This window comes from Nansenia antarctica (assembly GCF_963989245.1).
Source record: "Nansenia antarctica genome assembly, chromosome: 19".
NCBI lineage: Eukaryota > Metazoa > Chordata > Actinopteri > Argentiniformes > Microstomatidae > Nansenia > Nansenia antarctica.
The window spans coordinates 21,818,754-21,833,999 of record NC_137692.1 but is presented as its reverse complement, the minus strand read 5'-3'; the positions used below and the strand labels follow the sequence as shown (position 1 = coordinate 21,833,999).

Sequence of the window (15,246 nt, the reverse complement as noted above, 5' to 3'; positions counted from 1 at the left end):
AGGCTGTCAAGCTACCTAGAAAGGAGCCACTTTATCGACACATCCGTGCAGAAAGCAGGAATCCCAGGCTTTTCGGGGTGTTTGGAGCACTCGAGCATGATATGGCATCAAATCCAAGCTGCAAAAAAGGATTAGAAGAGATCTCCATGTCGTGTTCCTGGACCTCGCTAATGCCTTCGGCTCGATTCTCCATAACCTCCTTTGGACTTCGTTCAACTTCTTCAGGGTCCCAGAAGCTATCACCGCTCCTTGTCAAAAACCTACTTTCAGGATGTGCAGCTATGCCTGACGACAGCAGAGTGGCACCACAGCTTGGCAACGTCTGGAAGTGGGCATTATTGGCAGGATGTACCCTCTCCCCGCTAACTTTCACCATGGCCATGGAGGTCATCATCAGAGCATCACGTTGGGTGGTGGGAAGACAGCAACTAAAAACCTGGCCTGCGGCTCCCTCCCATCAGAGCATTCATGGACGACATGACCACGCTCACCACAACCAAGGCATGATGCACCAAGCGATTGCTGAATAAGCTGCAGGAGAACATTGAGTGGGCCCGGATAAAAAATAAAGCAGAGCAAGTCCAGGAGCATATCGATGATCATGGGGAAGCATTCAGATCTACATACACTTCCACATTGGTGGCAAACCCATACCATCTGTAAAAGCCTGGAATGATGGTATGATGCAATCCTCAAGGATAGCAGACCAAGTGGATCAGCTTAGGCAGGTCCCTGGCAAATTCTGTCTTCTACAACACCACAACCAGGTACTGATGCTAAGCAAAGCAGCTTTTAAAGGCCTGGATTTGTGTAATAAAAAAATAAATAAAAAAATCATACCATTTATATTTTGAATGTACGATGATGATGCTTGAAATACTATTCATTCCTATGGCCAGTCACTCAGTCACTCGGAATGGGGATATTTCAAAATGTATCCACATTTCAATATTTTAAGATTGACAACTTACACTTTTTAAACATTAAGCACATGCCCCCCCCTCTCTCTATCTATCTACAGTATCTATTAATCTATCAATCTATTGTATTATAGAATTTGCAAGCTGTCAACATTTCTTCAGTAACTTCCCTTTCTAGTTTCTAACCCATTATTGTTGCTTGCATACTAATGAATAACAGTCAATAGTGCGTGACGTTAGAATTATAAGGTTCTATCTCCATTTTTGGTCAAAACTGAGTTTTTTACATAATCTGATCCATTAGGTGTTTATTAATGCCTGTGTGGTGTTATTTTTAAAATGTTGACATTTTTTAGTTAGTAATTAATAAAATACAAAGGTTCCATCTCACAAAACATAATGGAATGTAAAAACGTTGACGCTCAATATCTCTGAACTACCCTAGACGGAGATAGAACCTTATCATTCTAAGCTCACGAGTGGCTGATTGCAATAGTATCAAAAATAAACCAGGTAAAGCCTTGACATTGAAGAGAAGCGAAGGAAGCGAATTAGCCCCTCTACCTACACACACACACACACACACACACACACACACACACACACACACACACACACACACACACACACACACACACACACACACACATACACACACACAAACACACAAACACACACATGCACACACAAATTGATTTAAACCTCAATTGAATAATGATTCTCCTTCGAATGACGCCTTTTCAATGTCTTATCAGGGGGGGGGGGCGGCTGTGGCTCAGGAGGTAGCGCCGGTGTCTAATGACAGTAAAGTAGCAGATTGAGCGGATTGAGCCCCGGCTGGCCACACATGTTGAGGTGTCCTTGGGCGAGACACCGGCACCTTCCACGGTAGCTTGGCATTGCCATTGGTGTGTGAATGGATGAATGAGAGGCCATTGCAAAGGCAAGCGCTTTGGAATAAGGTGCTATATAAGTCCATTTATTGGACAGATAATGGGTTGTATTATAACCTCATAGTGCTGCTGCAGAGATTTAAACAAAAGACACACGCTTATACTTACACTTACACTAACAGATGCACAAATGCACACACAAATGCACACACACACACAAACACACACAAACAGGATGTGCTGTGCACTAAGTGAGTTTTAGAGCCATGTACACAGCTTCATCCATCAGCCCAGTCGAGCATGTCCCCGGCTGAGACATGGTGGGGAGTTATTTTTGGGCTAGGACTCATCGCCGTTCACAGGCAAGAAACCCCACCACACACAGAGAAACACACACACACACACACACACAAATACATCGTGCATGAAAAATAAACCCCAGCCAGTGTCTATGACTGATCGAAGCTGAAAAGCAACTCAACTGAACTGTGCACAAAATCGGACTCTTAGAACATAAAAATCGGGACTCTGATAAACATATAAATTCCCTATTTTTGAAATGATTCCCTCATTACTTTTAAATAATTACAATTATTTTATTTAAAATGGTATTTTAATATCATCTCCCATCTCTCAAATACATGACACACAGGCACCCCACTGTAAACACTGGCTGAGATCTGACACCATAAGAATCGAACTAATGACAGAAGAATGTCAAACTAACACGCAAAAATAGCAAACAAAACTTCAATTTCAGCAGTTGTCAGAGACAGTGAGGATCTCTGATACACACAACAGTACATAGTAAAAAAGTATTGCGACATTTTATTAGTCAGTCAGTCGAAAAGAGTGAAAATACCACCGCTCATCCGTAATCAGATTTAGCTGAGGTGCTGGAGCTGAAATCCCAAATGAGTATCAAATGGGATGAAAAGAAGCATCCGCACACTCCAAACTGTGTCAGCAACATTCGTCATAGTTGGAATTAAGTTCTGTCTGTGATGCAATTTCCCTGTTTTTCTCTTTTTCCCCTTGCACATCGTGAGCTTAGAATGATACGGTTCTATCTCCGTTTAGGGCAGTTCAGAGATATTGAGTGTCAACGTTTTTACATTCCATTATGTTCTGTGAGATGGAACCTTTGTTTTTTTTATGAATTACTAACTCAAAAATGTCAACATTTTTTAAATAACACCACACAGGCATTAATAAACACCTAATGGATCAGATTATGTAAAAAACTCAATTTTGACCAAAAATTTAGATAGAACCTTATAATTATAACGTCACGACTGGCCACCAAGAACCAGCCCACTCCTAGGGAGTGACTCCTTCGAGGTTCTATCAGTATTCTGGTAAGAGCCTCTCATTATGCGCCACTAGCGACTCTGGCGTTATCTGTGCTTGTGACAGATCGGCCTGCCACCACGTCTGCCACAGCACTCCGTGCATTAACATTAAACAGCTTGGCTGGCCGGCTGCCTGTCTCCTCCTCGTCCTCCAAGAAACACAAGAGAATCGCCAGCCATGAAGGAACCTTGGAATACACCTGCCACTGACACCAGCTCTCAACACCACAGCCGACCTGTACAACCAACTGCTGCTTCAAGGACCAGCTCTTGTGTTTTGTTTCTTATTCTAAGCATGAATAGAGTGAATTAGAGGTGAAAGAGTGGGAAAAAAAGAGGTAAATAAGCACAAAGGCTACTCACATAATTTGATGCAAGATCCGGGTGTAGATAGTCGATGCCTGAAACAGAATTTCAAAGAAAAAATATGAGTCATAAATGTCATAAAAACAGATTTAACCCTGAATGACTAGCTACCAATTTGATTTCTCATCTGTGATCTGTACCTGTTCGAATATATTTACAAGAGATACTTCCTTTGTTAAATGGTATTGTTTTCATCAACCACATAGTAGACATTCGATAGGAACTGTGTTAGATTGTGTGTCTATGTTACGGTACATGTGTGTTAGGTGCTAGGGTGCTACGGTTAGGGTTAGGGTTAGGGGTAGGGGTAGGGTTAGGGTTAGGGTTAGGATTAGGGTTAGGGTTAGATTTGCCAGCATGTACCAAGTCGACGTAGCACCTAACCCTAGCCCTAGTTTTCCCACATGTACCGTATTCCCACATGTACCGTAACATCTACGCAACAAATATCCATCAGGCGTACTGATAAAAGGACCCGAAAATAGCTTCATTAATGATCCATAGAATAAATAAGCTAATTTTATTAGCAGGCTGGCCAGACATGCACTTCAGTGATAATTGGTCATGGTGTGTCACCAACGGCGACAGGCTGCGCAGGCTTTTGTTCCAGCCCAGCAGTTACACACCTGATTCAGCTAATGAGCCAATCGTTCATTTATTGATTAGACATATTGAATGTGGTGTTCTGGTGATGGGGTAGGGAAGGGAATCGGGATCGGCCTTGCTTGTGACTTGTACATGTACATGTGTGACTTACTCCCGCCTCTGCATTTACACATTACCATTACCAAACTATTACAATAATTAGTCTTTGCAAGGTCAGGACAATAGCACAGCTAGTAACTACCGTCATCCATGATGGCTATGGTAATGCCTTTCACAATAGTACAACTAGTAACTACCATCGTCCATGATGGCTATGGTAACGCCTTTCACAATCCGGTTGTTAAGTCGTGACGTGTCTCCGAGTCCAAAGTTGTCTGAGGCGCTGTCTTCGAAATGCCTCAGTAATAATAATAATTCATTATATTTATATGGCGCTTTTCTGAGGCTCAAAGACCCTGACAAATATGGGAAAAACAGGAAAGTGCTGTGTTCCTTGTTGTATGAATAGATCCCAGTCTAAAAAAACGATTGAACTGTCATTCTACCGCTGTAGCACACTGGTACTCTGGTGTGGGGAATTTCTGGATTGGACCCGGAAATTGCTAAATGTCACGTTTGACGTCAGACTTAACAACCGAATAGGACAACTAGTACCTACCGTCATCCATGATGGCGATGGTGATGCCCTTCCCGGTGTAGCCCAGGGTCCAAGCCTCGGCCACATTGAGGTCCAGGCCGGGAGTCCCGTCTGCCTGGCCCGTGTTTATCTAATCAGTCAGACAACATGGAGAGCAAAGTGTGACGTATGGCACCCAGGCGATCAGCCATTAGAGAATTAGTCAACATAGAGGAGATGAAGGAGAGGGGGACTGGAGGGGGGTGAGGAGAGAGGGAGGGGGGAGGAGTGCAGGAGGTGGGGGGGGGATGTAAATGTCAGCGATATGGCACTTTGCAGAGCAGTTCTAATCTGACAAGCAAAATAAAAGAAGGTGCGTCATACCATGCTCGACCCACCCTGGCGAAAAAAAAGCATGCATGCTAGTCATGGTAAACATCAAGGGGGGGTGAGATGGCATGGGAAATATTGACTAGGCTAATGAGAAAAAAATTATAATCTCTGTTCTAGAGACCGGCAGGGGGTGAATATGTCTGGGCTCACAGTAATTAAAGGGGTGAAATGTGGGCAGGTTTTAAAGGTCAGACACAGGACACAGACGATGCGGCGATGACTAGACTACTCACCAGATACCACTGCTTGGTGAATAAGGGGTCGCTCATGTTGACTTCTAAGTCGTTGACATTTCTGTAGCCTCGCTTCTGACGACCGAAGCCTTCCTGATCGAAGACATTCTTCACCTGACGGAAACAGGAAACAAAACATGTTAATAGAAAGTATTCCACTACGAGTGGTTTACCTTGACGGAATTCTGAGCACATTAGAATGTCAATAATTGGCATAAAAGAAACGTATGAAGCGTGTTGTTGGTACACTGTGAGCACTATAATAATGTGCTTTTGTTGTCTAGAAAGGTGCTATATAAAGTAAATGTTCATGTTTAGAGAAGGAAAAAAACAAAAGAAAGAGTCATCTGTGATATTTGTGTATGCTACTTCGTGTATTATTGTGTATTATGTACTCTTTGTTTAAGACATGAGATATAATATAAGGACATCTCAGGTAGTTGAATTATTTAGCTTCAAACCAAAAGGCAGTTCTTAAAGAACCTCACCATGTGACATTGTGACACTGAGGCGATTACACTGAGGTAACTACAGGTAAAGTAATGAGACCTGAATCAGACACTGATCAGGACCAAACCAAGTGCATGTATTGTACGACACGATTCTCTCTCTCTCTCTCTCTCTCTCTCTCTCTCTCTGTTCTCTCTCTCTGTCTCTCTCTCTCTCTCTCTCTCTCTCTCTCTCTCTCTCTCTCCACAGCTAGCGGTGGTAGAGCAGTGCCCTCATTTCTTTACTGGAGTAGCAGGGCTCTCTATGTGGAACTTATTAGCCGAGGGAAGACCCTTGCTCTACTTGTCACTAGCTTCTCAAGGACACAGTCGTTTAGTTTGAAAATGTAGAACTCCTTGTTCAGGATTTCTCAACCCCCCCCCACACACACACTCTCAGTCTCAGTGAATGAATTTCAAATCTTTAAAATAATTGTATTAGCTTGACTTATAAAAAAGTATAATGAGACATCAAAATGTTCAACTTTGCATACAGAGCTAGCAATACTATCAACGCAATGATTCATACGTTTGAGCAAGACTACTACTCAGCTATAATACATTTCTTTTTAATTGCATGGCAGCTGAAGTGTGTGAACCAGATAATGCATTGACAGGGTGTCCTCCCTGTATTTGCCTTAAACAAACACACATGACTGTAGTGTGAGAGAGGACTAGGCATGGTCCGGTGTGTTTACCACTACAGATAAGGGATCAGTCGTTAAGCCTGCTCTTTACAAGGAAGTGGACACTTATTGTTCTGCTTTAAACGGGACAAAGCCAATAAACCAGCGCCCTCTTTTAGGGGTCTATCCTCATTTCCTTGGACACACCACTTTACATGATCAGATCTTAATTGCTCAACATTGTCTCTGGATTGCTGCATGGTGACAATTTCATCACAGAAGCATCCTCCTATGGGAGCGTCCTCCTAAAGGGGCGTCCTCCTATGGGGGCTCTATGCTGCAGAGCAAAGGTATAAAGGCCAATGCACACGGCGTGCGATTTTGTCGCACAACAACATTTGATTCTCAATTCACACCACCGAAGTCGGACCAGGCAGGCTGATTACTATAGGCTCTACCAATATTGCTTGCCTTGCTTCCGCAATTTCTACAAGATACAACTGGGCATATTGTGCCTACATGCTCGATTGTTATTATTATGTAATATAGGTGGTCTTGTAATCCCATATGAGATGGGCCGTGTTGTTGACTTCGGTGGTGTGAATTGAGAATCGAATGTTGTCGTGCGACAATATCCCATCGCACGCCGTGTGCATTGTCTCATTCAAAACAATGGAATCGAATTCGCGGTGCGACAAAATCAAAAATATGGCCTTAACTTGTGCACCTATATCTTGTGCAACCCTTGGGTGGCCTCCTTTTGGGATCATTTTGTTCTTAGTGTCACACTGTATTTGATTTCCCACGTAGTCACATGTTGATCGACGATAGTAGCAATGCTACCAGGGACGTAGGAAGTATATTTCACAAGGGGGGGGGGGGCTCCCTAAGATATTGTGAGGGGGGTGAAGGGGGGGAGGATAGTGTCGTTTTTAGTGTCTGTGAAAAGCATGAAATGATCGAGTTTCAGGTAAATGATCCAAGGCCTACAAATGTATTTGTTGTTACTCGCTTTGGATTAAAGGCATCTACTAAATGCCAAAAATGTAAATGTATATGACACATTCAATTGAATGGGAAAGTGTGTCCAAACTTTTGACTGGTACTGGTATGTCGAGTGACAACACAGAAAATGTCTCCCTTCATTCCTCCCTTTATCTCCCTCTCTCTGTCCATCACTACTTCCCTTCTTCCCCTAAGACAGTGGCACAGGTGTTTCCCTCGAGACAGCCACTCGACCCCAGTGTGTCACATCATCAGACAGAGCTCTCATCTCGTGACGTTTTGAATGTTTAGGGTAGTTCAGAGATATTGGGCGTCAAAGTTTTTACATTCCATTATGTTTTGTGAGATGGAACCGTTGTATTTTATGAATTACTAACTCAAAAATGTCAACATTTAAAAAAGAACACCACACAGGCATTAATAAACACCTAATGGATCAGATTATGTAAAAAACTCAATTTTGACAAAAATTGAGATAGAACCGTATAATTCTAACGTCACGATCTGCCCATCAACCTCCCCACTGCTTGCCCCCCCGCACCTGCCTGCTGGCAACACTACAATCCCATGATGCTCCCTGCTCTTCCAGCAGGATACTCATCTCTGTCTCACAGTCGATGGATTTCTAAAATGGCTTATGAGATCAAAGATGGTGTACAGTACAAAGCCGAGTGCCTCTGACACTTCTAGTGCGGAAATGTGTGGATTGCATTAAGAGGTCACTACCACTCTCTACCTCTCTCTACCTCTCTCTCTCTCTCTCTCTCTACCTCTCTCTCTCTCTCTACTCTCTCTACCTCTCTCTCTCTCTCTCTACCTCTCTCTCTCTCTCTCTACCTCTCTACCTCTCTCTACCTCTCTCTCTACCTCTCTCTACCTCTCTCTCTCTCTCTACCTCTCTACCTCTCTCTACCTCTCTCTCTCTCTCTCTCTCTACTCTCTCTACCTCTCTCTCTCTACCTCTCTACCTCTCTCTCTCTCTCTACCTCTCTCTACCTCTCTCTCTCTCTACCTCTCTACCTCTCTCTCTCTCTCTCTCTCTCTCTCTACCTCTCTACCTCTCTCTCTCTCTCTCTACCTCCCAGAGAGGAAGGGATGAGAGGGATCCACAAGGACAGGACAGGATAGCATGAAAGGGAAGTAGGGGAGTATAGATGCATAGATGTAACCCAACTGTTTACCCAAGTATGTCAACAGAATGTAAATCGATACACTAGCCACTTCACCCAACAGGGTCACTTGAAAAATCGGTTTCCTGTTTTTTCCTCTGAATTTAAAAAGATCATAATGGTCTGTGTCTGTGTTCAAAATCAATAAACACCTGTCAATAAACAATTTTTTCCAATACTTTCAGTAACCTGAAATAGGGGAATTGCACTGAACAAAAATATAAACGCAGCAACACTTTTGTTTTTGCTTTCGAGTTGAAATCAAAGATCTAAGACCTTTTCTATGTACACAAAAGGCCTACTTCAAACGTCGCTGACTCCCCTTTCGGGACTCAGCTGGCTCTGCCGTTGTTCTGTTGTTTTGTCTCTCTCGTCTCTCTCTCGTCTCTCTCTCTCTCTCTCTCTCTCTCTCTCTCTCTCTCGTCTCTCTCTCTCGTCTCTCTCTCTCGTCTCTCTCTCTCGTCTCTCTCTCTCGTCTCTCTCTCTCTCTCTCTCTCTCTCGTCTCTCTCTCTCGTCTCTCTGTCTCTCTCCAACACCTCGGCAGGTTTCCCCCGCCTCCTTCACTCTCCAGGGGGAACAAACACACACAGGTTAAATAGACTAGTAGGATAACGAGTCTGATCACTGACACCTGTCCGTAATCATACCGTCATCCCCCTCCACCAACAGTCTGGCTCCCTCTGCAGGCCAAAACGCGCCATGCTCCCCACACACACCCCTCTCCTTTGCACCCTGCACTGGCTCCCGATAGCAGCTCGCATCAGATTCAAGACCCTGGTGCTTGCCTACCAGGCAGCTAAGGGGACAGCCCCTGCCTACTTGCAGGCAATGGTCACCCCCCCAAACTTCAGCCCGTTCCCTCCACTCCTCCACCTCTGCTGGCCGACTGGCCCCACCACCTCTACACCTACATGGCAGTCGCACTGCCCGATCACGTCTCTTCACTACACTGGCTCCCCGCTGGTGGAATGAGCTTCCCACGGCTGTCAGAACTGCAGAGTCACTACCCATCTTCCGTCGGAGACTGAAGACCCATCTCTTCAGGTTACACCTTAACTGCTCCTCCTGAGACATCCACTACCCCCCAGCACTGCGTCTACTGAGACACCCGCTTTTCCCCTTTACTGTGTCCCTAAGACTTCTACTGCCCCCCTTGTACTGTCTCTCTTTTCTCCAGTGTCTATATTTATATTTTAAAAACACACAACGTTTTCCTTCCTATCACTGAAACTGCCAATGGCCCCTGGCCTGAACTAGATTACTCTTCCTGATACGACTGGTGGATTGATGATTTACTTGCTTAGTCAAATGTATCGATTGTAAGTCGCTTTGGAATAAGGCGTCTGCTAAATGCCAAAAATGTAAATGTAAATGAAAAAGGGTTGTAGTTTCTAAACGGTGAAACCAATCGGAACACTTCATTAAAGCTGAGAATCTCTTCCTGTATATACAACCCCATCGTGTGATTTCAAATCTGTTTAAATATAGAGATAAAAGAAGAGAAAATGCTTCCTCTTTCCAATACTTATGGACGGCACTATTTGTTTTGTCATCTCAGATTTGAATTTGCCTAGGGGGGCTGAGGGGAGGGAAACTATTTTGTATTCCTCTACATCAGTGGCAATAGGAGAGCCACAAAACAGCTCATGAGCTTAGAATTATAAGGTTCTATCTCCGTTTAGAATGAGAAGGTTCTATCTCCGTTTAGAATGAGAAGGTTCTATCTCCGTTTAGGGCAGTTCAGAGATATTGAGCGTCAAAGTTTTTACATTCCATTATGTTTTGTGAGATGGAACCTTGGTATTTTATGAATTACTAACTCAAAAATTTCAACATTTTAAAAATAACACCACACAGGCATTAATAAACACCTAATGTAAATATATGTAAAAAAACCTCGTAATTATGTAAAAAAAAAAATGGAGATAGAACCTTATAATTCTAACGTCACAAGCTTCAAACAATCCAAGGGGGATTCTAACCGTTTATGTAAAAAAGATTTTCCTCCACAATACAACCCCCTGTGAGGGAAGAGAGTTGGCATACGCACACAATAGAGAGAGAGAGAGTTTTAACACTTAAAATAGACCTGGCAAACAGGCCAGAGTGAGACTTCAAAGGAAATTAAAAGAAGCAACAGCAATATCACAGCCAACCTCTTCCCACCATTTCAGAAAACACTGCAGAAATCAATAACTGCTCGGTACTGGGCTACATAGAGCAAGTCAAACAGCTGATTGAGTAGCATCTCTAACATAGATTAGCTTGTGTTGGTGCTGTTTTTATGACCTTATTTAGCCAATAGTCACATTAACTCTATGGGATGGATGGATGGATCATAGCCATGAAAATGGAACACAGAGCAAAGGCAGAATCGCAAAAAGCCTGAAAAAACATGAAGAATTTGGACACGCTATCCAAGTGTGGACAGCAGGGGCTGTCTATTGTTAAAACATTTTTGGTAGATACGTATATCCCTTTGGCCACTTTGGTCCTGCCAGAGCTCCATACATTCTACAAAACATCAATAAAATGTCATGGTTCCAAACCAATAATTATAATGTAATGTAGCTGTTACGGTACATGTGGGAATACGGTACATGTGGGAAAACTAGGGTTAGGGTTAGGTGCTACGTCGACTTGGTACATGCTGGCAACCCTAACCCTAACCCTACCTCTACCCCTACCCCTAACCCTAACCCTAACCGTAGCACCCTAGCACCTAACCCTAACCCTAGTTTTCCCACATGTACCGTATTCCCACATGTACCGTAACATAGCTATTCTTTTAAATCTATGAGTCCCAAACACAACTTGCGGGGTTGTCACTGTTAACAGCATCCTGGATTTCCATTGGTTGACTTTCTCATATTGCCCTGTAGCATAACCTCTCGCACTGCACGAGTAGTAAGGAGCCATGACCCCAAAATGTCAGAATTCAAATCAGATGTGATAGACTTCTCTTCATGTCCATGAACAACTCACACTGTGCGAGTAGAGGTGTCACGTTCACTGCAGATGACTCACATATACAGGCGATGTGTATGTTTTGACGTGAGAGCGTCACATAGTCTGCCTTTTAGCCATTGGCAATTTGGCTCGAACACCAAATAGTTATTCGGACCTGTGCTTGAACACAACCACATCGGTCTGTATGTTTTAAGTATGTTGTTAGGTTTGTGGTAATATAGTGAACAGGGTTGATTTACATTTTAAAAAGAAATGCATAGCGTGTTAGATTAAGGGTCAACCTCAGCATAATGCACAGAAATAGCAGGTTACAGTATATGAAAAATAATAATCTAGTGTAAGAAGATTGCAGGCCACCTTGCTGATAAAAGCATATTATTTAAAATGGACTGACTTAATGGACTTAACATCCCTCATGTAAACTGGCAGTGCATTCCACAATTTGGGTGCATAAAATGAGAATGCAACCTCACCAAATCTCTTCTTTTGTACATGTGGTACACAGAGAAAGCCAGCGTCAGAAGACCTGAGAGCTCTATTGGGCTGATATGCTAGCAAAAGGTCTTTCAGATATTCTGGTGCTGTGCCAGTGAGAGCTTTATAAACAAGCAGAAGGATCAGAAGGAAACAAAATAATCCAGTGTAAGAAGATTGCAGGCCACTTTGCTGATAAAAGCATATTATTTAAAATGGACTGACTTATATAGCCCATATTCCAAAGCGCTTTACAATGGCCTCTCACAATGGCGGCAATCTACCATGCAAGGCGCCGGCCCGCTCATTGGGAGCAATTTTGGGGTTCAGTGTCTTGCCCAAGGACAGCTCGACATGTGGCTGATTACAGTCAAATTCTCTTTAAAATCTTCATAATTGTCATCATCATCATCATACTACACTGAACAATACCCAATCCACCATTACAGTGTCATACATAGAATACTAGCATATAATACTAACTGTGATGATTGATGCACACTACTGATTGAAGTCTGCATGAAGGAACCAGCACACCAAATTAACCATTGTTTTAATGGCGTGGGAGTTAGGCCCGTTTCTATGGGAACCACACAGTGTGTGTGTGTGTGTGTGTGTGTGTGTGTGTGTGTGTGTGTGTGTGTGTGTGTGTGCGCGTGCGTGCGTGCGTGCGTGCGTGCGCGCGCGTGCGTGCGTGCGTGTGTGTGTGTGTGTGTGTGTGGCTTACCCTGCGGTCCTTCTCGAGGCGCTGTCTGTGACGGATGGTGCGTTTGCTCCGCCTCTGAGGGCTGTCCTGGGGGTAGAAGTGAAACAGCCCCTCTCCGAAGGGAAGCTGGAAAAAGAGAGAGAGAGAGAGAGAGAGAGAGAGATAGGGACAAAGAGATAGAGAGAGAGTGGGGTGGAAAGTGAAGTAGAGGGGTTGAGCGAGAGGGCAAAGGAAAAGGAGAGATTTATGTGGAAAGAGTGAAGGTGGAAATAGTGAGAGAGGGAAGGAGGAAAATTGAGAGATGAAGAGATTGAAGGAGAGGGAGAGAGAGATAGATAGATAGAGAAAGAGAGTTGGTGGGTGATTGAAAAATAATATAGAGAGGAGAGGAAAGAAAATGTGGAGGAATAGAGAGGGAGGGGGGTTAGTTTAAGGTCAGCATCACCCCCGTGCTATGGAAAATGTGTAAAGCCCCCATGCTACAGGCTGGTAGGGTCCTGGGTCTATTTTAAGGCAGTAGAGTCAGGGCACTACTGGAATGAACCAGAATAGATCACAAAGGCAAGACATGAGAAATGACATGCCTACGGTGCTCCGATTAAACATGTGCTTTATGCTTTAATAACAGCACAGGTGCCAGGGTCTCTATTCTCCACGAAAAGCTCCACTATGCTTGTGGATGGATGATAATATGAGGGCAATAGGATGCTTTACGCTTTAGTACTCTCTAATATAATACGAAGCCTTATTATAGTAAGACTATATGACCGTCTCAGAGCCGAATGAGACGAATCTCAGAGCTCATAAAATATTATGCTCTTCAAGAACAAATCCTTATCCACACTATCTTAATGAGTGTGTGTGTGTGTGTGCGTGTGTGTGTGTGCGTGTGTGTGTGTGTTTGTGTTTGTGTGGCCCCCGTATGTGTCAAATACATTCAGTTAATTAAGCATGACTAGCAGATCGTTCCAACTTCACAGATATCTTTAATGGTGCGTATCTCTTATGAAGTCAAATATAGCCTTATGATTACATAACCTGTGATCTAACACTAACAGCCACACGGAGAAGGCGCTACAGTATAGCAGCCAGACTAAAGGCTTCTTAATACAAGTCAGTGATGCTGATACTTAGAAAACGAATCCAGAATCCATGAATGAATGATGACTGTTATGTATCAATGCGGAGGGAGGGGGGCATTCTCATGCATGGGAGTGTTTCCCGGCCTGTGTCTTATGATACGCCTCAGTGGGTGAAGCTCCAGCCAATTGCACTCAGACTCTCCTGTCTCATGTTGACATGTGACAAGGCATACTGGGCTAGGGGGATTATCTCTCCAGCCTACCTCATAAATGGCTTGTTATGGTGTTTGGTGTGTGGTGACAGGTGAGGTCAGGCATTTCCTGTGGTGTTTAATAGAACGTATAGTATGTATGGGTGGTTAAATGTTAGTATATTTAAAGAAGATATAATAATATGTATTATTATTAGGCCAGCCATTAACCCCCTCATAGGAGGACCTAAGAACTGTGCTTGTTCTATTTGGTTTTACAGATGTTATACATTATATACATTCGTGAGCTTAGAATTAGAAGGTTCTATCTCCGTTTAGGGTAGTTCAGAGATATTGAGGGTCAAAGTTTTTACATTCCATTATGTTTTGTGAGATGGAACCTTTGTATTTTATGAATTACTAACTCAAAAATGTCAACATTTTAAAAATAACACCACAAAAATGATTATGAGCTTAAAGTATAGACTTTTTTTGTGTGTAGATAATGGTTTCACCATTTAGAAATGACAACACATATAAATAGTAACACTACTTCAGGGCACCAAAAGTAATGGGACAGATTCATATAATGTCCAAATTAAATACTCATGTTTAGTATTTGGTCAACAATCCTTTGCATACAATACGTGTGTGAAGTCTGTGACCCATTGACCCTAGCAGACACTGGGTGGGTATGCTCTCTGGTGAGGCTCTGCCTGGCCTGTACTGTAGCCATCTTCAGCTGTTGTTTTTTCCTCAAATCTAATCACCATGAAATGAAATGTACTGTAGATTCAATTGGATTTAAATCCCAAAAGATTTGACTTGACCAGTCAAGAATCTTCCACTTTTTGGCCCTCCCTATGGCATTATGTTTTGGGTCATTGTCGTTCTTGTATGTTGAAGCGCCATCCAATGGATTTGGAGCCATTGGATGGATTCGGAATTTGGAATTTGGAATTTGGATTTGGAGCCATAGCTTGTACTCAAGCAGACAAGATGTTCCTGTACACTTCAGAGTACATTCTGCTGCTGCTGTCAGCAGTTACATCATCAATTAAGACAAGTTAGCCCGTTTTAGAAGCATCGATGTATTCCCAAACCATAACACCCCCACCACCATCTTTCACAGATGAGGTGTAGGCTATGCTGTGA

The 15,246-nt window shown here is 43.2% G+C and overlaps 1 protein-coding gene across 1 annotated transcript in view; it reads right to left on the bottom strand.

Annotated features, from left to right (window-relative positions):
- pcsk2 (proprotein convertase subtilisin/kexin type 2) overlaps positions 1 to 15,246 on the bottom strand; it is a gene marked incomplete at both ends in the record, with an annotated part of 43,718 nt that overhangs the window by 26,446 nt on the left and 2,026 nt on the right. Inside the window, 4 exons of the mRNA XM_080549048.1 lie at positions 3,529 to 3,566; positions 4,796 to 4,904; positions 5,380 to 5,493; positions 12,840 to 12,944. Coding sequence (XP_080405174.1) covers positions 3,529 to 3,566; positions 4,796 to 4,904; positions 5,380 to 5,493; positions 12,840 to 12,944 — 366 coding nt within the window. The remainder of the gene's footprint in view (positions 1 to 3,528; positions 3,567 to 4,795; positions 4,905 to 5,379; positions 5,494 to 12,839; positions 12,945 to 15,246) is intronic.